Consider the following 20,409-nt stretch of genomic DNA (forward strand, 5'->3'; position numbering starts at 1 on the left):
CTCATCCTGATTCCTGACCTGGGAAGGGAGAGAAATATTTGTTTTTGTTTGTCTTCTTGTTTTATTTAATTCCTTGTGGGATTTGGATCCAACACGTAAAGTATGCATATTATGCACACACACAAACACACATGCAGCTATTACCCATTTCTTGTATTCTTGAATAAAGACACTGATTTGACACATTTAATTAGTGACCAATTGTTTTTATTGTTCAATTATTAAGAAAAAAGAGAAGGTGGGGGTGGGTGGGATGTAAAGAAGAGCGTAAAGTAAAGGGAGAGAGGAGAGAAAACCCCAACAATCCCCTCTGAGCAAGCACGAGGCGACAGTGGATAGGAAAAACTCCCTTTAAAGGAAGAAACCTATGACAGAACCAGGCTCTAGAGGGGGCAGTCAACTGTCGGGACTGGTTGGGGGATGACTGTGAAAAGAGGGGAGGGAGATGGGAGAGGTGTTGGGGGGGGGGGGGGGGGGGGGGGAATTAAGCTGGAGCAGAGGTGGGGGAAGAAGAGGTGACATTGGCAGTAGTGAAAGAAGGAGTGTTCTTCCTCCAGAAGAAGCGTTTTTTCTTTTTCTGCTTTTTCTCGAGGATGAGGATCAGCTCCTCGATTTTTTCTGTGTTTTGCTTCTGCAGCTTGTTGCATTTTTTCTGCACTTCTTCTTTTTCGGCTTGTTTTTCTTCCAACCTTTCTTTCAGCACTTTAGATGTTGCCTCCTGTTTTTGCAGCTTTTCATTTTCTCCTTCCAGCTCAGATGCTTTGAACTTCATTTTGTTGTAAAGTTCTTGCAGGTTTTGGTTTTTCTTCTCAAACTCCTGGAGAAGAAGTTTTTCTTCTCTCTGCTTAATGACCAGCTGCTCTCTCTCTTGAAGCAGGTCTTGATATTTGTGCAGTGTCTCTTCGAACTTTACCTGCAGCATCCTGTTGTTTCCCTCCATGAGCTGGAGTTGGCACTCCATGTCTCCCTGCTTTCTGTCCAGCTGCTCTTTCTCTTGAAGGATTTCTTTATTTTGTTGCAGAGCTTCATCAAGCTTTCCTTGCAAGCTTTCATTTTGTTGCTTGATGCTCTGAAGATTGGAATCCATTTCTTTTTGTTTGATTTCTTGTTCCCTTTTTTCTTGGAGAAGCTTCTCATTTGCTTGCTCTGTGCGATCAAGCCTTTTTTTGTCTACACTGTACATTAGCTCCATGTCTCGGAGATTGGAGTGCAGCCCTCTCTTCTTCGTGCTGTCTTGCATCTTCTCTTGGAGGAGTTTTCTATTTTGTCGCAGAGCTTGATCAAGCTTTCCTTGCAAGCTTTCATTGTGTTGCTTGATGCTCTGAAGCTTGGAATGCATTTCTTTCTCTTTTAACTCCTGTTGCCTTTTCTCTTGGAGAAGCTTTTCATTTTCTTGCAGTGTGCGATCAAGCCTTTTTTTGTCTACACTGTACATTAGCTCCATTTCTTGGAGATTGCTGTGCAGCCCTCTCTTCTTCATGCCGTCTTGTTTCTTCTCTTGGGCAAGTTTTTTATTTTGTTGCAGGGCTTCATCAAGTTTTCCTTGGAGCTCCTGGTTCTTTTTGTCCATGTCTTGGAGATCCTGTTGTTTCTCCTCAATAATAGCTTCCTTTTCTTGAAGCTGGTATGATAACTTTTTTAGTTGAGCGCTCTTTCGCTCATTTTCCTCCATCAAGAACTTAATGTTCTCTGTGTTTCTGAGCGCTTCAGCCTCCATTTCTTCCAAACGCTTTTCCTCTAGTTCCACTTGGTCACACCAAGGAAGAGAGGAAATGGAAGAGTCTAGTGGCTCATCCCAAGGAAGAGTGTAGGCGTCAACTTCTTGTCCCTTTGGATTTGTTTGAGACATGTTGTGTCTGGATACAGTTACAATTGCAAAGGATCCAAATATTTCAAAAGGCTTTTCTGGCGAACGGTTCAATGCTGCACACATCAAGGCTGCGAGAAACGGACTAAAAGTCGTTGCTCTTCACCCCTATTTATAGGTTTTTGGATCAAAGGATCAAAGGAAAGAATGGTGGTAAGATTCTACATGTGTGTGACGTCATAATTCTGTAAGGCAATGAGGTTGTCACGTGATATTTTTGGAGGAGGGCATTTTTCAACTTGGACAAATTATCAGTAAAGTTTCAATCTCTGTTATTTTCCCCCAAAAACGTGTTGTCGCAATAATGTTTTCTACTGTAATTGGTGCCAACAGATGGCGCAGTTTAAAGTTGGCTGTTACTCTGCCCAGGCTGCTACCATAGAAGAAGAATGTAGACCGATGTCCGCTGATCGTTTCCGTGTAAATCTTAGCATTGCTTTAGCCGTCAAGCTAAAGGTTTAGCTTCATACTGCCATATTTTCAGAGGAACAAAATATTTAAACGGTCTCAGATCATGGTGAGTATTTGAAAAAATGTTTATTTAATGTGAAGCCTGTCATGTGGAAAGGTTAGCAAGCGTAATTTTGCCTATTGTGTTATACACGGGTGCTTACATCCGAGTAGTGTTGATCTTTTCTAAGGTCCATGGGTTTATCCAACGAGCAGCTAAGTCACCGTTATATCTGTAATTTTGTGTGCAACGTCTTAATGCAAAAAAAATCCCGAAGCAAAGCAACGAAGCAAAGACTAAACAAAAAAACCCACAATGCGTTTTTAAGCTCTCTCTGCGTTCACTGCCTCTGCAAGTGTCAAACTTCCTCGCTTTAGCTGATGCTAACCAACATTAGCGCTTACGGTTCGTATATAAACACAACTGTCAGCCCTTCACTTTTGGTGCCGACAACATTTTGAGCATTTTCTACAGTTTGTGAAATGGTCGCCATTGGCATTACATGCCAGTAGTGTTCGCTAATTGACTTTACCGGGGATTACATTTATTACAACGTTACTGCGTGGAAGTGATCATAGTGTATGCTTATGAACGTGAGTGGTAGGTGTTATTAGTGCGACTTTACCCTTAATTAGTTTTCCCACCGGAAGTAGAGTTGTTTATGCGACGTGATTGCTAGAGCAGTCCCAAACAATCGATCGCGTTTATTAACAGACCAATTCTCTCCAAACTTTTAGGGTAAGCTAGACTCGAGATATGGTTGCAATAATACGAACAAGGGCGCAACAGCATATTGACAATGGCGAGAACTTTAATATTTACATTGTGTTAGTGCACCCATCGCTCCGCATCCTTAACGCTACATTGATGTCGAGAGTCTCTGACACAGCTGTGCTCTGCAGCACAGACACCCTGCTTATCTGTGATTCGGCCAGACTGGTGTTGAACTCCAAAGACATGCGCGGGGTTAGGTTAGTTGGCTGTTGGTGTGAGTGGTTGTCTGAGTCTCTCTAATAACCCTCCAACAGACTGGCGACCTGTCCAGGGTGTACTTTTGCCCTATGACAGCTGGAATACAACCTGAATAAAATAAGTAGGAGAAAATGAATGATGTTTATGAACTGTAGTTAATGTAGTCAGACAATAAGTTACCGAGCAACAGGCCACAAGTCTTGGTGCAGAATCATACTAAGATTTAAAAAATAAAATGTTGGCACTGGTGTTTGAAACAGTATACTGTCAGTAAGACTGGAGCAACTGCACACATCTGGAAACTAATAACTAGAGTAGTTAAGTAACATTTTGTTACTGCATCCATTTAGCCAGGTATAATTAGCATGTCTACATACATGTCATTTCTAATGTGGTCCTATGTGGTATGTTGTAGGACAGTGAAGTGTCTGACACTGACCATGTAGCAGTGCCTGAGAACACTGGTATGGAGGGGGAGAACGCACCTCTTTACTGTATTTGTCGGAAACCAGACATCAACTGCTCCATGATGTAAGTATATATCAGTTTTATATTTGCAGTATGCGCAGTAGGGGTGGGCGCTAGCTTCAGCAATGTTATCAGAGATTGTTTTTTTTTTAAATGAAGAGCTTCTATTTCGAGAAAACTACCAATAAGGATATATGCACAGATATAGAAAACAATACTGTAACATTTTATTGATGCTTGCAGTTTGGAGGAAGCAGTATTTGCAAGTGTAACTAAATTCCAGGCATTTTCCATCCTTCTTTTCCTATCAGCTTTTTTCTAATTGTCAGTGTGAACCAAGGTGTCAGCAGCAGCATTATAGTGCAAAAGTAGTGACCCAGCATAGATCAAATGTAAGCACAAAAGTAGCCAAGGTAGTGTTTTTCCTGGAAATTTTAAGTGAAAGGATAAAGTAACTGCTTACCACTTTAGTTTAACAATGATTAATGAAATGTAACCGTGTAACTCATCAGCAGTCTGCACAGTATGGTCACATATTAAAACTGAAGAATATGTTGTACTTGTTGTAGTGTTTCATCATGGGTCCAGTTTTTACCCAGGTGCTTAAAGCCCTTCTTTACCCTCATGTAACACCAACAGTAATTTCCAACCACTATTTCCTGTTCCTGTCAGTCAAACAAACAGACGACAAACATCTTCTATAAACAGGAATAATGTCATTTTATCGGATTAGAAAACATCTAATCTAGCGTTGATATTACACTGCTGTTTAGTGTCTGGCTGATCTCAGTGTCACCAAAATATCTGCCCTACATGTCAAACAATGAGAGAACTTGAAACAGTACCATCACCTAGCAGCTTATTTTAATTAGCCAGCAAACAAACATTAGCACTAACATTGCTATTATTCTAGTCCCAGTTAAATGACTTTGAATAGCTTTATTTCAAAAGTAATTTTACAATTTCACAGCCATTTAGCTGTGTTAACTGTACATGCTGTAGGTCATAAGGCGTGCATGGATCATTTTTATAATCAGCCTCTTATCTTTTGTCCACCACAGGCTTTGCCATGATAAATTGGTCAGTTGACAACCAGGAGCCGTACACCTTAACCTCAGAGGCCAGGACATCCAAGCGCAGTGCGAACACGAACTTCTTTAAATGGGATGCAAGATGGACTACAGAGGGCCACCCCGTCGCCAGACAACCAAGTGCTGTCCCTGTCCACGGCCAGTGTGAGAAGGACTCTCACTAAAGTCAACCCACACAAAGCTGCTGGACCAGACAATATACCTGGACGCGTGCTCTGAGCCCGTGCTGACCAGCTGACTGATGTCCTAGCGGGCATCTTTAACATCTCCCTGAGTCAAGCTGTTGTGCCACAGTGCTTTAAAACCACCACCATCATCATACCTGTCCCCAGACCTTCCCAAAGCCTAATTCCACAATGATTGCCTGAGCCTATTCTTGTTAAATGATGAAAAACTCAAAGGCACGTTTGGGCAGTGGATCTGTGTGAAATCAGCAGCTTGCAAAACGAAATCAAAATGTGTGCTATTGATTCTAAAAATAGAAATCACAATAAAGTTCAACATTTACTAAAACCGCCATTCAGTCATCTGAGAGTCTTTACTCATGAAATTATAACGGTTAGATGAATGTATATGCAGTGATTTACTGATCAATGATAAAAGGGGAGATTTATGCAGTAACGAAGACTGTCATGAAAAGTATTTGGCATCTGATCTCCTGTAACCTGCGGAGCTAAGCTGTTTTACCAGCTCTGCTCTCTGATTTTTCTTTTATGAAAAAACACAAGTTGTCAAAGTTATTTGTTTGCAAATGTATTTCAGAAATATCGACATACTTTTTTTAATCAGCAGAAACTTTATGTCAGTAGTGCAAAAACCTGCACTGATCTGACCTCATTTCTTCCTCATCCTGATTCCTGACCTGGGAAGGGAGAGAAATATTTGTTTTTGTTTGTCTTCTTGTTTTATTTAATTCCTTGTGGGATTTGGATCCAACACGTAAAGTATGCATATTATGCACACACACAAACACACATGCAGCTATTACCCATTTCTTGTATTCTTGAATAAAGACACTGATTTGACACATTTAATTAGTGACCAATTGTTTTTATTGTTCAATTATTAAGAAAAAAGAGAAGGTGGGGGTGGGTGGGATGTAAAGAAGAGCGTAAACTAAAGGGAGAGAGGAGAGAAAACCCCAACAATCCCCTCTGAGCAAGCACGAGGCGACAGTGGATAGGAAAAACTCCCTTTAAAGGAAGAAACCTATGACAGAACCAGGCTCTAGAGGGGGCAGTCAACTGTCGGGACTGGTTGGGGGGTGACTGTGAAAAGAGGGGAGGGAGATGGGAGAGGTGTTGGGGGGGGGGGGGGGGGAATTAAGCTGGAGCAGAGGTGGGGGAAGAAGAGGTGACATTGGCAGTAGTGAAAGAAGGAGTGTTCTTCCTCCAGAAGAAGCGTTTTTTCTTTTTCTGCTTTTTCTCGAGGATGAGGATCAGCTCCTCGATTTTTTCTGTGTTTTGCTTCTGCAGCTTGTTGCATTTTTTCTGCACTTCTTCTTTTTCGGCTTGTTTTTCTTCCAACCTTTCTTTCAGCACTTTAGATGTTGCCTCCTGTTTTTGCAGCTTTTCATTTTCTCCTTCCAGCTCAGATGCTTTGAACTTCATTTTGTTGTAAAGTTCTTGCAGGTTTTGGTTTTTCTTCTCAAACTCCTGGAGAAGAAGTTTTTCTTCTCTCTGCTTAATGACCAGCTGCTCTCTCTCTTGAAGCAGGTCTTGATATTTGTGCAGTGTCTCTTCGAACTTTACCTGCAGCATCCTGTTGTTTCCCTCCATGAGCTGGAGTTGGCACTCCATGTCTCCCTGCTTTCTGTCCAGCTGCTCTTTCTCTTGAAGGATTTCTTTATTTTGTTGCAGAGCTTCATCAAGCTTTCCTTGCAAGCTTTCATTTTGTTGCTTGATGCTCTGAAGATTGGAATCCATTTCTTTTTGTTTGCTTTCTTGTTCCCTTTTCTCTTGGAGAAGCTTCTCATTTGCTTGCTCTGTGCGATCAAGCCTTTTTTTGTCTACATTGTACATGAGCTCCATGTCTCGGAGATTGGAGTGCAGCCCTCTCTTCTTCGTGCTGTCTTGCATCTTCTCTTGGAGGAGTTTTCTATTTTGCCGCAGAGCTTGATCAAGCTTTCCTTGCAAGCTTTCATTGTGTTGCTTGATGCTCTGAAGCTTGGAATGCATTTCTTTCTCTTTTAACTCCTGTTGCCTTTTCTCTTGGAGGAGCTTTTCATTTTCTTGCAGTGTGAGATCAAGCCTTTTTTTGTCTACACTGTACATTAGCTCCATTTCTTGGAGATTGCTCTGCAGCCCTCTCTTCTTCATGCCATCTTGTTTCTTCTCTTGGGCAAGGTTTTTATTTTGTTGCAGGGCTTCATCAAGTTTTCCTTGGAGCTCCTGGTTCTTTTTGTCCATGTCTTGGAGATCCTGTTGTTTCTCCTCAATAATAGCTTCCTTTTCTTGAAGCTGGTATGATAACTTTTTTAGTTGAGCGCTCTTTCGCTCATTTTCCTCCATCAAGAACTTAATGTTCTCTGTGTTTCTGAGCGCTTCAGCCTCCATTTCTTCCAAACGCTTTTCCTCTAGTTCCACTTGGTCACACCAAGGAAGAGAGGAAATGGAAGAGTCTAGTGGCTCATCCCAAGGAAGAGTGTAGGCGTCAACTTCTTGTCCCTTTGGATTTGTTTGAGACATGTTGTGTCTGGATACAGTTACAATTGCAAAGGATCCAAATATTTCAAAAGGCTTTTCTGGCGAACGGTTCAATGCTGCACACATCAAGGCTGCGAGAAACGGACTAAAAGTCGTTGCTCTTCACCCCTATTTATAGGTTTTTGGATCAAAGGATCAAAGGAAAGAATGGTGGTAAGATTCTACATGTGTGTGACGTCATAATTCTGTAAGGCAATGAGGTTGTCACGTGATATTTTTGGAGGAGGGCATTTTTCAACTTGGACAAATTATCAGTAAAGTTTCAATCTCTGTTATTTTCCCCCAAAAACGTGTTGTCGCAATAATGTTTTCTACTGTAATTGGTGCCAACAGATGGCGCAGTTTAAAGTTGGCTGTTACTCTGCCCAGGCTGCTACCATAGAAGAAGAATGTAGACCGATGTCCGCTGATCGTTTCCGTGTAAATCTTAGCATTGCTTTAGCCGTCAAGCTAAAGGTTTAGCTTCATACTGCCATATTTTCAGAGGAACAAAATATTTAAACGGTCTCAGATCATGGTGAGTATTTGAAAAAATGTTTATTTAATGTGAAGCCTGTCATGTGGAAAGGTTAGCAAGCGTAATTTTGCCTATTGTGTTATACACGGGTGCTTACATCCGAGTAGTGTTGATCTTTTCTAAGATCCATGGGTTTATCCAACGAGCAGCTAAGTCACCGTTATATCTGTAATTTTGTGTGCAACGTCTTAATGCAAAAAAAATCCCGAAGCAAAGCAACGAAGCAAAGACTAAACAAAAAAACCCCACAATGCGTTTTTAAGCTCTCTCTGCGTTCACTGCCTCTGCAAGTGTCAAACTTCCTCGCTTTAGCTGATGCTAACCAACATTAGCGCTTACGGTTCGTATATAAACACAACTGTCAGCCCTTCACTTTTGGTCCCGACAACATTTTGAGCATTTTCTACAGTTTGTGAAATGGTCGCCATTGGCATTACATGCCAGTAGTGTTCGCTAATTGACTTTACCGGGGATTACATTTATTACAACGTTACTGCGTGGAAGTGATCATAGTGTATGCTTATGAACGCGAGTGGTAGGTGTTATTAGTGCGACTTTACCCTTAATTAGTTTTCCCACCGGAAGTAGAGTTGTTTATGCGACGTGATTGCTAGAGCAGTCCCAAACAATCGATCGCGTTTATTAACAGACCAATTCTCTCCAAACTTTTAGGGTAAGCTAGACTCGAGATATGGTTGCAATAATACGAACAAGGGCGCAACAGCATATTGACAATGGCGAGAACTTTAATATTTACATTGTGTTAGTGCACCCATCGCTCCGCATCCTTAACGCTACATTGATGTCGAGAGTCTCTGACACAGCTGTGCTCTGCAGCACAGACACCCTGCTTATCTGTGATTCGGCCAGACTGGTGTTGAACTCCAAAGACATGCGCGGGGTTAGGTTAGTTGGCTGTTGGTGTGAGTGGTTGTCTGAGTCTCTCTAATAACCCTCCAACAGACTGGCGACCTGTCCAGGGTGTACTTTTGCCCTATGACAGCTGGAATACAACCTGAATAAAATAAGTAGGAGAAAATGAATGATGTTTATGAAGTGTAGTTAATGTAGTCAGACAATAAGTTACCGAGCAACAGGCCACAAGTCTTGGTGCAGAATCATACTAAGATTTAAAAAATAAAATGTTGGCACTGGTGTTTGAAACAGTATACTGTCAGTAAGACTGGAGCAACTGCACACATCTGGAAACTAATAACTAGAGTAGTTAAGTAACATTTTGTTACTGCATCCATTTAGCCAGGTATAATTAGCATGTCTACATACATGTCATTTCTAATGTGGTCCTATGTGGTATGTTGTAGGACAGTGAAGTGTCTGACACTGACCATGTAGCAGTGCCTGAGAACACTGGTATGGAGGGGGAGAACGCACCTCTTTACTGTATTTGTCGGAAACCAGACATCAACTGCTCCATGATGTAAGTATATATCAGTTTTCTATTTGCAGTATGCGCAGTAGGGGTGGGCGCTAGCTTCAGCAATGTTATCAGAGATTTTTTTTTTTAAATGAAGAGCTTCTATTTCGAGAAAACTACCAATAAGGATATATGCACAGATATAGAAAACAATACTGTAACATTTTATTGATGCTTGCAGTTTGGAGGAAGCAGTATTTGCAAGTGTAACTAAATTCCAGGCATTTTCCATCCTTCTTTTCCTATCAGCTTTTTTCTAATTGTCAGTGTGAACCAAGGTGTCAGCAGCAGCATTATAGTGCAAAAGTAGTGACCCAGCATAGATCAAATGTAAGCACAAAAGTAGCCAAGGTAGTGTTTTTCCTGGAAATTTTAAGTGAAAGGATAAAGTAACTGCTTACCACTTTAGTTTAACAATGATTAATGAAATGTAACCGTGTAACTCATCAGCAGTCTGCACAGTATGGTCACATATTAAAACTGAAGAATATGTTGTACTTGTTGTAGTGTTTCATCATGGGTCCAGTTTTTACCCAGGTGCTTAAAGCCCTTCTTTACCCTCATGTAACACCAACAGTAATTTCCAACCACTATTTCCTGTTCCTGTCAGTCAAACAAACAGACGACAAACATCTTCTATAAACAGGAATAATGTCATTTTATCGGATTAGAAAACATCTAATCTAGCGTTGATATTACACTGCTGTTTAGTGTCTGGCTGATCTCAGTGTCACCAAAATATCTGCCCTACATGTCAAACAATGAGAGAACTTGAAACAGTACCATCACCTAGCAGCTTATTTTAATTAGCCAGCAAACAAACATTAGCACTAACATTGCTATTATTATAGTCCCAGTTAAATGACTTTGAATAGCTTTATTTCAAAAGTAATTTTACAATTTCACAGCCATTTAGCTGTGTTAACTGTACATGCTGTAGGTCATAAGGCGTGCATGGATCATTTTTATAATCAGCCTCTTATCTTTTGTCCACCACAGGCTTTGCCATGATAAATTGGTCAGTTGACAACCAGGAGCCGTACACCTTAACCTCAGAGGCCAGGACATCCAAGCGCAGTGCGAACACGAACTTCTTTAAATGGGATGCAAGATGGACTACAGAGGGCCACCCCGTCGCCAGACAACCAAGTGCTGTCCCTGTCCACGGCCAGTGTGAGAAGGACTCTCACTAAAGTCAACCCACACAAAGCTGCTGGACCAGACAATATACCTGGACGCGTGCTCGGAGCCCGTGCTGACCAGCTGACTGATGTCCTAGCGGGCATCTTTAACATCTCCCTGAGTCAAGCTGTTGTGCCACAGTGCTTTAAAACCACCACCACCATCATACCTGTCCCCAGACCTTCCCAAAGCCTAATTACACAATGATTGCCTGAGCCTATTCTTGTTAAATGATGAAAAACTCAAAGGCACGTTTGGGCAGTGGATCTGTGTGAAATCAGCAGCTTGCAAAACGAAATCAAAATGTGTGCTATTGATTCTAAAAATAGAAATCACAATAAAGTTCAACATTTACTAAAACCGCCATTCAGTCATCTGAGAGTCTTTACTCATGAAATTATAACGGTTAGATGAATGTATATGCAGTGATTTACTGATCAATGATAAAAGGGGAGATTTATGCAGTAACGAAGACTGTCATGAAAAGTATTTGGCATCTGATCTCCTGTAACCTGCGGAGCTAAGCTGTTTTACCAGCTCTGCTCTCTGATTTTTCTTTTATGAAAAAACACAAGTTCTCAAAGTTATTTGTTTGCAAATGTATTTCAGAAATATCGACATACTTTTTTTAATCAGCAGAAACTTTATGTCAGTAGTGCAAAAACCTGCACTGATCTGACCTCATTTCTTCCTCATCCTGATTCCTGACCTGGGAAGGGAGAGAAATATTTGTTTTTGTTTGTCTTCTTGTTTTATTTAATTCCTTGTGGGATTTGGATCCAACACGTAAAGTATGCATATTATGCACACACACAAACACACATGCAGCTATTACCCATTTCTTGTATTCTTGAATAAAGACATTGATTTGACACATTTAATTAGTGACCAATTGTTTTTATTGTTCAATTATTAAGAAAAAAGAGAAGGTGGGGGTGGGTGGGATGTAAAGAAGAGCGTAAACTAAAGGGAGAGAGGAGAGAAAACCCCAACAATCCCCTCTGAGCAAGCACGAGGCGACAGTGGATAGGAAAAACTCCCTTTAAAGGAAGAAACCTATGACAGAACCAGGCTCTAGAGGGGGCAGTCAACTGTCGGGACTGGTTGGGGGGTGACTGTGAAAAGAGGGGAGGGAGATGGGAGAGGTGTTGGGGGGGGGGGGGGAATTAAGCTGGAGCAGAGGTGGGGGAAGAAGAGGTGACATTGGCAGTAGTGAAAGAAGGAGTGTTCTTCCTCCAGAAGAAGCGTTTTTTCTTTTTCTGCTTTTTCTCGAGGATGAGGATCAGCTCCTCGATTTTTTCTGTGTTTTGCTTCTGCAGCTTGTTGCATTTTTTCTGCACTTCTTCTTTTTCGGCTTGTTTTTCTTCCAACCTTTCTTTCAGCACTTTAGATGTTGCCTCCTGTTTTTGCAGCTTTTCATTTTCTCCTTCCAGCTCAGATGCTTTGAACTTCATTTTGTTGTAAAGTTCTTGCAGGTTTTGGTTTTTCTTCTCAAACTCCTGGAGAAGAAGTTTTTCTTCTCTCTGCTTAATGACCAGCTGCTCTCTCTCTTGAAGCAGGTCTTGATATTTGTGGAGTGTCTCTTCGAACTTTACCTGCAGCATCCTGTTGTTTCCCTCCATGAGCTGGAGTTGGCACTCCATGTCTCCCTGCTTTCTGTCCAGCTGCTCTTTCTCTTGAAGGATTTCTTTATTTTGTTGCAGAGCTTCATCAAGCTTTCCTTGCAAGCTTTCATTTTGTTGCTTGATGCTCTGAAGATTGGAATCCATTTCTTTTTGTTTGCTTTCTTGTTCCCTTTTTTCTTGGAGAAGCTTCTCGTTTGCTTGCTCTGTGCGATCAAGCCTTTTTTTGTCTACATTGTACATGAGCTCCATGTCTCGGAGATTGGAGTGCAGCCCTCTCTTCTTCGTGCTGTCTTGCATCTTCTCTTGGAGGAGTTTTCTATTTTGCCGCAGAGCTTGATCAAGCTTTCCTTGCAAGCTTTCATTGTGTTGCTTGATGCTCTGAAGCTTGGAATGCATTTCTTTCTCTTTTAACTCCTGTTGCCTTTTCTCTTGGAGGAGCTTTTCATTTTCTTGCAGTGTGAGATCAAGCCTTTTTTTGTCTACACTGTACATTAGCTCCATTTCTTGGAGATTGCTCTGCAGCCCTCTCTTCTTCATGCCATCTTGTTTCTTCTCTTGGGCAAGGTTTTTATTTTGTTGCAGGGCTTCATCAAGTTTTCCTTGGAGCTCCTGGTTCTTTTTGTCCATGTCTTGGAGATCCTGTTGTTTCTCCTCAATAATAGCTTCCTTTTCTTGAAGCTGGTATGATAACTTTTTTAGTTGAGCGCTCTTTCGCTCATTTTCCTCCATCAAGAACTTAATGTTCTCTGTGTTTCTGAGCGCTTCAGCCTCCATTTCTTCCAAACGCTTTTCCTCTAGTTCCACTTGGTCACACCAAGGAAGAGAGGAAATGGAAGAGTCTAGTGGCTCATCCCAAGGAAGAGTGTAGGCGTCAACTTCTTGTCCCTTTGGATTTGTTTGAGACATGTTGTGTCTGGATACAGTTACAATTGCAAAGGATCCAAATATTTCAAAAGGCTTTTCTGGCGAACGGTTCAATGCTGCACACATCAAGGCTGCGAGAAACGGACTAAAAGTCGTTGCTCTTCACCCCTATTTATAGGTTTTTGGATCAAAGGATCAAAGGAAAGAATGGTGGTAAGATTCTACATGTGTGTGACGTCATAATTCTGTAAGGCAATGAGGTTGTCACGTGATATTTTTGGAGGAGGGCATTTTTCAACTTGGACAAATTATCAGTAAAGTTTCAATCTCTGTTATTTTCCCCCAAAAACGTGTTGTCGCAATAATGTTTTCTACTGTAATTGGTGCCAACAGATGGCGCAGTTTAAAGTTGGCTGTTACTCTGCCCAGGCTGCTACCATAGAAGAAGAATGTAGACCGATGTCCGCTGATCGTTTCCGTGTAAATCTTAGCATTGCTTTAGCCGTCAAGCTAAAGGTTTAGCTTCATACTGCCATATTTTCAGAGGAACAAAATATTTAAACGGTCTCAGATCATGGTGAGTATTTGAAAAAATGTTTATTTAATGTGAAGCCTGTCATGTGGAAAGGTTAGCAAGCGTAATTTTGCCTATTGTGTTATACACGGGTGCTTACATCCGAGTAGTGTTGATCTTTTCTAAGGTCCATGGGTTTATCCAACGAGCAGCTAAGTCACCGTTATATCTGTAATTTTGTGTGCAACGTCTTAATGCAAAAAAAATCCCGAAGCAAAGCAACGAAGCAAAGACTAAACAAAAAAACCCCACAATGCGTTTTTAAGCTCTCTCTGCGTTCACTGCCTCTGCAAGTGTCAAACTTCCTCGCTTTAGCTGATGCTAACCAACATTAGCGCTTACGGTTCGTATATAACACAACTGTCAGCCCTTCACTTTTGGTCCCGACAACATTTTGAGCATTTTCTACAGTTTGTGAAATGGTCGCCATTGGCATTACATGCCAGTAGTGTTCGCTAATTGACTTTACCGGGGATTACATTTATTACAACGTTACTGCGTGGAAGTGATCATAGTGTATGCTTATGAACGCGAGTGGTAGGTGTTATTAGTGCGACTTTACCCTTAATTAGTTTTCCCACCGGAAGTAGAGTTGTTTATGCGACGTGATTGCTAGAGCAGTCCCAAACAATCGATCGCGTTTATTAACAGACCAATTCTCTCCAAACTTTTAGGGTAAGCTAGACTCGAGATATGGTTGCAATAATACGAACAAGGGCGCAACAGCATATTGACAATGGCGAGAACTTTAATATTTACATTGTGTTAGTGCACCCATCGCTCCGCATCCTTAACGCTACATTGATGTCGAGAGTCTCTGACACAGCTGTGCTCTGCAGCACAGACACCCTGCTTATCTGTGATTCGGCCAGACTGGTGTTGAACTCCAAAGACATGCGCGGGGTTAGGTTAGTTGGCTGTTGGTGTGAGTGGTTGTCTGAGTCTCTCTAATAACCCTCCAACAGACTGGCGACCTGTCCAGGGTGTACTTTTGCCCTATGACAGCTGGAATACAACCTGAATAAAATAAGTAGGAGAAAATGAATGATGTTTATGAAGTGTAGTTAATGTAGTCAGACAATAAGTTACCGAGCAACAGGCCACAAGTCTTGGTGCAGAATCATACTAAGATTTAAAAAATAAAATGTTGGCACTGGTGTTTGAAACAGTATACTGTCAGTAAGACTGGAGCAACTGCACACATCTGGAAACTAATAACTAGAGTAGTTAGTAACATTTTGTTACTGCATCCATTTAGCCAGGTATAATTAGCATGTCTACATACATGTCATTTCTATGTGGTATGTTGTAGGACAGTGAAGTGTCTGACACTGACCATGTAGCAGTGCCTGAGAACACTGGTATGGAGGGGGAGAACGCACCTCTTTACTGTATTTGTCGGAAACCAGACATCAACTGCTCCATGATGTAAGTATATATCAGTTTTCTATTTGCAGTATGCGCAGTAGGGGTGGGCGCTAGCTTCAGCAATGTTATCAGAGATTTTTTTTTTTAAATGAAGAGCTTCTATTTCGAGAAAACTACCAATAAGGATATATGCACAGATATAGAAAACAATACTGTAACATTTTATTGATGCTTGCAGTTTGGAGGAAGCAGTATTTGCAAGTGTAACTAAATTCCAGGCATTTTCCATCCTTCTTTTCCTATCAGCTTTTTTCTAATTGTCAGTGTGAACCAAGGTGTCAGCAGCAGCATTATAGTGCAAAAGTAGTGACCCAGCATAGATCAAATGTAAGCACAAAAGTAGCCAAGGTAGTGTTTTTCCTGGAAATTTTAAGTGAAAGGATAAAGTAACTGCTTACCACTTTAGTTTAACAATGATTAATGAAATGTAACCGTGTAACTCATCAGCAGTCTGCACAGTATGGTCACATATTAAAACTGAAGAATATGTTGTACTTGTTGTAGTGTTTCATCATGGGTCCAGTTTTTACCCAGGTGCTTAAAGCCCTTCTTTACCCTCATGTAACACCAACAGTAATTTCCAACCACTATTTCCTGTTCCTGTCAGTCAAACAAACAGACGACAAACATCTTCTATAAACAGGAATAATGTCATTTTATCGCATTAGAAAACATCTAATCTAGCGTTGATATTACACTGCTGTTTAGTGTCTGGCTGATCTCAGTGTCACCAAAATATCTGCCCTACATGTCAAACAATGAGAGAACTTGAAACAGTACCATCACCTAGCAGCTTATTTTAATTAGCCAGCAAACAAACATTAGCACTAACATTGCTATTATTCTAGTCCCAGTTAAATGACTTTGAATAGCTTTATTTCAAAAGTAATTTTACAATTTCACAGCCATTTAGCTGTGTTAACTGTACATGCTGTAGGTCATAAGGCGTGCATGGATCATTTTTATAATCAGCCTCTTATCTTTTGTCCACCACAGGCTTTGCCATGATAAATTGGTCAGTTGACAACCAGGAGCCGTACACCTTAACCTCAGAGGCCAGGACATCCAAGCGCAGTGCGAACACGAACTTCTTTAAATGGGATGCAAGATGGACTACAGAGGGCCACCCCGTCGCCAGACAACCAAGTGCTGTCCCTGTCCACGGCCAGTGTGAGAAGGACTCTCACTAAAGTCAACCCACACAAAGCTGCTGGACCAGACAATATACCTGGACGCGTGCTCGGAGCCCGTGCTGACCAGCTGACTGATGTCCTAGCGGGCATCTTTAACATCTCCCTGAGTCAAGCTGTTGTGCCACAGTGCTTTAAAACCACCACCACCATCATACCTGTACCAAAGACAGCTACAGGCTCGGAGTTGGAAGACAATGGACGATGCGATCTCATTGGCCCTCCACCTAGCCCTATCACAACTGGATCAATGCAACGCCCATCTAAGAATGCTGCTCAATGATTTCATCTTTGCATTCAACACCATCATTGTCCAGCAGCTGATCAGCAAGCTGGACCTGCTCAGACTTATCACCTCCACCTGCAACTGGATCCTGGACTTTCTTACTGATAGACCCCAGACACTACAGGTTGGAAATATAAGATCCAACACCATCACACTGAGCACAGGAGTCCCCCCAGGGATGTGTGCTGAGCCCGCTACTCTTCACGCCGACGACTGCACCTCCAGCTCCAACATGTGATGATTCAATGTTGTGATTGCTTGTGATTGATAACAAAAGCAAACGACATTATCAAGCTTGCAGATGACACCACAGTGGTGGTACTCATCAGGGATGATGATGATGCGGCATACAGGGAGGAGGTGCAGCGGCTGGCTCTTTGGTGGCAGGACAAGAATCTATGTCTCAATGTTGACAAGACAAAAGAGCTGATTGTTGACTTTAGGAAAACCGAGGCTGTCCATCTCTCGCTCAGCATTGCTGGTGTCACTGTAGACGGAGTGAAGAGCACCAGATTCCTCAGTGTTCACTTCATAGAGGACCTGTCCTGGACCAGTAACACCAAATCAGTGACAAAAAGAGCTCGGCAGTGACTGCATTTCAAGAGACGACTGAAGAAGGTGCGCCTCCCCAAACCCATCCTTAACACCTTCTACAGGGGTACCGTACAGGGGTACCTTGTGATGCTGTTATGAAGTCCAGGGTCAGCCAAACACAAAATACAGACGAGTCCTTGGTCCCCAGACCGTGACAACGACAGTTCATTCTTGAATGAAGACACTAATCAGACAGTTGTAAAATAGAGCCAATTGTGTTTATTAAAATATGGAGGAAATGGAAGGGGGGGGGGGGGGGGGGGGTGTTGTAGAGACGAGGGTAATGGAAAGGGATAGAAAGGAGCAAAGAGAAAAAGGAGAGAAAACCCCAACAATCCCCTCTGAGCAAGCACTATGCGGAGAGGAGAGGGGAAAATTAAGCTGGAGCAGAGGTGGAGGAAGATGAGGTTTCATCAGCAGTAGTAAAAGCAGGAGTGTCCCTCCTCCGGAAGAAGCAGAAGCGTTTTTTCTTCTTTTGCAGCAGCTTTTCGACGAGCACTTTTTTTTCTAGGATCAGGGTGCTCAGCTCATCGATTGTTTCTCTATTTTGCTGCTCAAGTTTCTTGCACGTTGCCTCCACTGCTTCTAATTTGGCGTCTTTTTCATCCAACCTTTCTTTCAGTTGTTTAGATGTTGCCTCCTCTTTTTCATTTTCTGCTACCAGTTCTGTTGTTTTGTTTTTCATTTTGTTGTAAAGTTCTTGCAGGTTTTGGTTTTTCTTCTCAAACTCCTGGAGAAGAAGTTTCTCTTCTTTCTGCTTTATGACCAGCTGTTCTTTCTCTTCAAAGATTTCTTGATGTTTTTGCAGAGCTTCGTCAAGCTTTCCTTGCAAGCCTTCGCTGTGTTTCTTAGCGCTCTGAAGCTTGCAGCCCATTTCTTTTTCTTTGATCTCCTGTTGCTTTTTTGCTTGAAGCAACTCCTCATATTTTTGGAGTGTGTTATTAAGCATTGCCCGCAGCATCCTTTCTTCTCCCTGCATCTGTTGGAGTTGGTACTGTGTGTCTTTCTGCTTTCTTTCCAGCTGTTTTTGTCTTGGATGATTTCTTCATTTTTTTGCAGCGCTTTGTCAAGCTTTCCTTGCAAGTCTTGGTGTTTTTTCTTGGTGGTCTGAAGCTTGAAATCCATTTCTTGTTGTTGGATCTCATGTTGCCTTTTCTCTTGCAGCAACTCCTCATAGTTGTGCAGTGTCTTATCAAGCCTTGCCTGGAGCATCCTGTTTTTTTCCTGTATTTGTTGGAGTTGGCACTCCATGTCTTTTTGCTTGCAAGCCATTTCTTTTTGCTTGATCTCATGTTGCCTCTTCTCTTGACGAAGATCTTCATTTGCTTTCAGTTGGTAATCAAGCCTTGCTTTTAGCACTCTGTGTTGTATCTCTGTGTTTTGGAGTTGAAACTTCATGTCTTTCTGCTTTCTGTCCTCTTGTTTCTTCTGTTGGAGGATTTCTGTATTTTTTTGCAGAGCTTCATCAAGCTTTGCTTGGAGCTCTTGGATCTTTTTGTCCTTATCTAGGAGTTCCCATTGTTTCTCATCAATAGCAGCTTCCTTATCTTGAAGCTGGTAGGACAGCTTTTTAAATTCGGCGCTCTTTTTCTCATTTTCTTGTGTCAATAACACAATCTTCTCTCTGCTGACGAGATTTTCATTCTCTAATTCTAAGCGCTTGTCCTCTACTTCTACCTGTTCACACCAAGGAAGAGAGGAGAGGTAAGGGTCTAGTGGTTGATCCCAGGGAAGAGCGTAGGGGTCAACTTCTTGTCCGTTTGGATCTTCTCTTTGAGACATGTTGAGGTCTGGATGCACTGACTTTGCAAAGGATCCAAAAGTTTTTGACCAAAAGCTCCTTTGACCAAAAGTTTTGAAATGCTTCTCTGGCGAAGATTCGAAAGCTGCGAACTTAAATGCTGCCAATAACGGACTAAAAGTGGTTGCTTTTCACCCCTATTTATGGGTTTTAAGGATCAAAGGATCAAAGGATCAGATTGGTGGTATGATTCTAAATGTGTGTGATATCATCATTCTTTTAGCCAATGAGTGTGTCACAGGACATTTGTGGAAGAGGGCATTTTTTAAATTGGACAAATTATCAGTAAAGTTTCAATCTCTGTTATTTACCATAGAGTCTGCACAGTATGGTCACATATTAAAACTGAAGAATATGTTGTACTTGTTGTAGTGTTTCATCATGGGTCCAGTTTTTACCCAGGTGCTTAAAGCCCTTCTTTACCCTCATGTAACACAACAGTCATTTCCAACCACTGTTTCCTTTTCCTGTCACTCAAACAAACAGGCGACAAACATCTTCTCTAAACTGGAATCATTTCAGTTTATCGGATTAGAAAACATCTAATCTAGCGTTGATGTTACACTGCTGTTTAGTGTCTGGCTGATCTCAGTGTCACCAAAATATCCACCCTACATGTCAAACAATGAGAGAACTTGAAACAGTACCATCACCTAGGAGCTTATGTTAATTAGTGCTAACGTTTTGTTTGCTGGCTAACATTGCTATTATTGTAGTCCCAGTTAAATGACTTTGAATAGCTTTATTTCAAAAGGAACTTTGCAATTTCTCGGCCATTTAGCTGTGTTAACTGTACGTGCTGTGTAGGTTATAAGGCGTGCATGGATCATTTTTATAATCAGCCTCTTATGTCATTGGGTGGAATTCATTTCTGTTCTGGGATTGAATAATTGGTTGATCACACCAGTACTTAACCACCAGATGACAACCCCCTGGTCCCCTCTCTCCAGCCTCCACCACCCAACAAACAGCCTGTCCTTCCAAGTGTTACTTAGTGTCTTTGTCTGAAAACTTGCATGTATAACCCGATGTGTGTGTGTCTGGCGCTCGAGCATTTCCGTTGTAAATAGTTGTGAGTAGCTTTGTAAAGTAGCATTTTCGTGCCTTTCTCACTGTGTATGTATTGTCCACTGCAGCAGCCTAGTAGTGGTATGAAGCCCTTTCTGCTGACTCAGTTTTCTCTTTTGGTTGGATTTTTTTGTTGTTTTTTTAATCGGGAAGCTTGGGTACCTTTAGGGATTTTTTTGTTTGTTATTTTTGCATTGCTCACTGGCGATGTAAATAAATGGCTGCATATAAAGTATGCATATAAACACTCCACAGTGTTATATTTGACAGTTCAATGTCTCTTGAGAAACA

General features: G+C 41.6%; 2 protein-coding genes and 2 long non-coding RNA genes across 4 annotated transcripts; 2 read left to right on the plus strand and 2 right to left on the minus strand.

Moving 5' to 3' along the window:
• Window positions 1-169: 169 nt before the first annotated feature.
• Window positions 170-9,034, minus strand: LOC146708876 (uncharacterized). The gene is made up of 3 exons (XM_085457930.1): window positions 6,178-9,034; window positions 3,156-3,298; window positions 170-1,967 (listed from the first exon to the last, which is right to left on the minus strand). Exons 1-3 carry the CDS (start codon window positions 7,618-7,620, stop codon window positions 485-487), a joined length of 3,069 nt encoding a protein of 1,022 aa, XP_085314056.1. The 5' UTR covers window positions 7,621-9,034; the 3' UTR covers window positions 170-484.
• On the plus strand, window positions 2,398-5,829 carry LOC146708877 (uncharacterized). The gene is made up of 3 exons (XR_014920389.1): window positions 2,398-3,056; window positions 3,706-3,821; window positions 4,820-5,829. It is a non-coding gene; the product is annotated as an uncharacterized LOC146708877 (long non-coding RNA).
• A 2,512-nt stretch (window positions 9,035-11,546) lies between the features above and the next one.
• Window positions 11,547-13,975, minus strand: LOC146708878 (uncharacterized). The gene has a single exon (XM_085455739.1). The coding sequence runs from the start codon at window positions 13,301-13,303 to the stop codon at window positions 11,855-11,857; it is 1,449 nt and encodes a 482-aa protein (XP_085311865.1). The 5' UTR covers window positions 13,304-13,975; the 3' UTR covers window positions 11,547-11,854.
• A 146-nt stretch (window positions 13,976-14,121) lies between these two features.
• Window positions 14,122-17,503, plus strand: LOC146708879 (uncharacterized). Its single transcript, XR_014920390.1, has 3 exons — window positions 14,122-14,426; window positions 15,064-15,179; window positions 16,176-17,503. It is a non-coding gene; the product is annotated as an uncharacterized LOC146708879 (long non-coding RNA).
• Window positions 17,504-20,409: the final 2,906 nt, after the last annotated feature.

Source organism: Copadichromis virginalis, linkage group LG5 (assembly GCF_057382275.1).
Source record: "Copadichromis virginalis isolate Kocher_CV1m ecotype Utaka linkage group LG5, C_Virginalis_male_GT1.1, whole genome shotgun sequence".
Lineage (NCBI taxonomy): Eukaryota > Metazoa > Chordata > Actinopteri > Cichliformes > Cichlidae > Copadichromis > Copadichromis virginalis.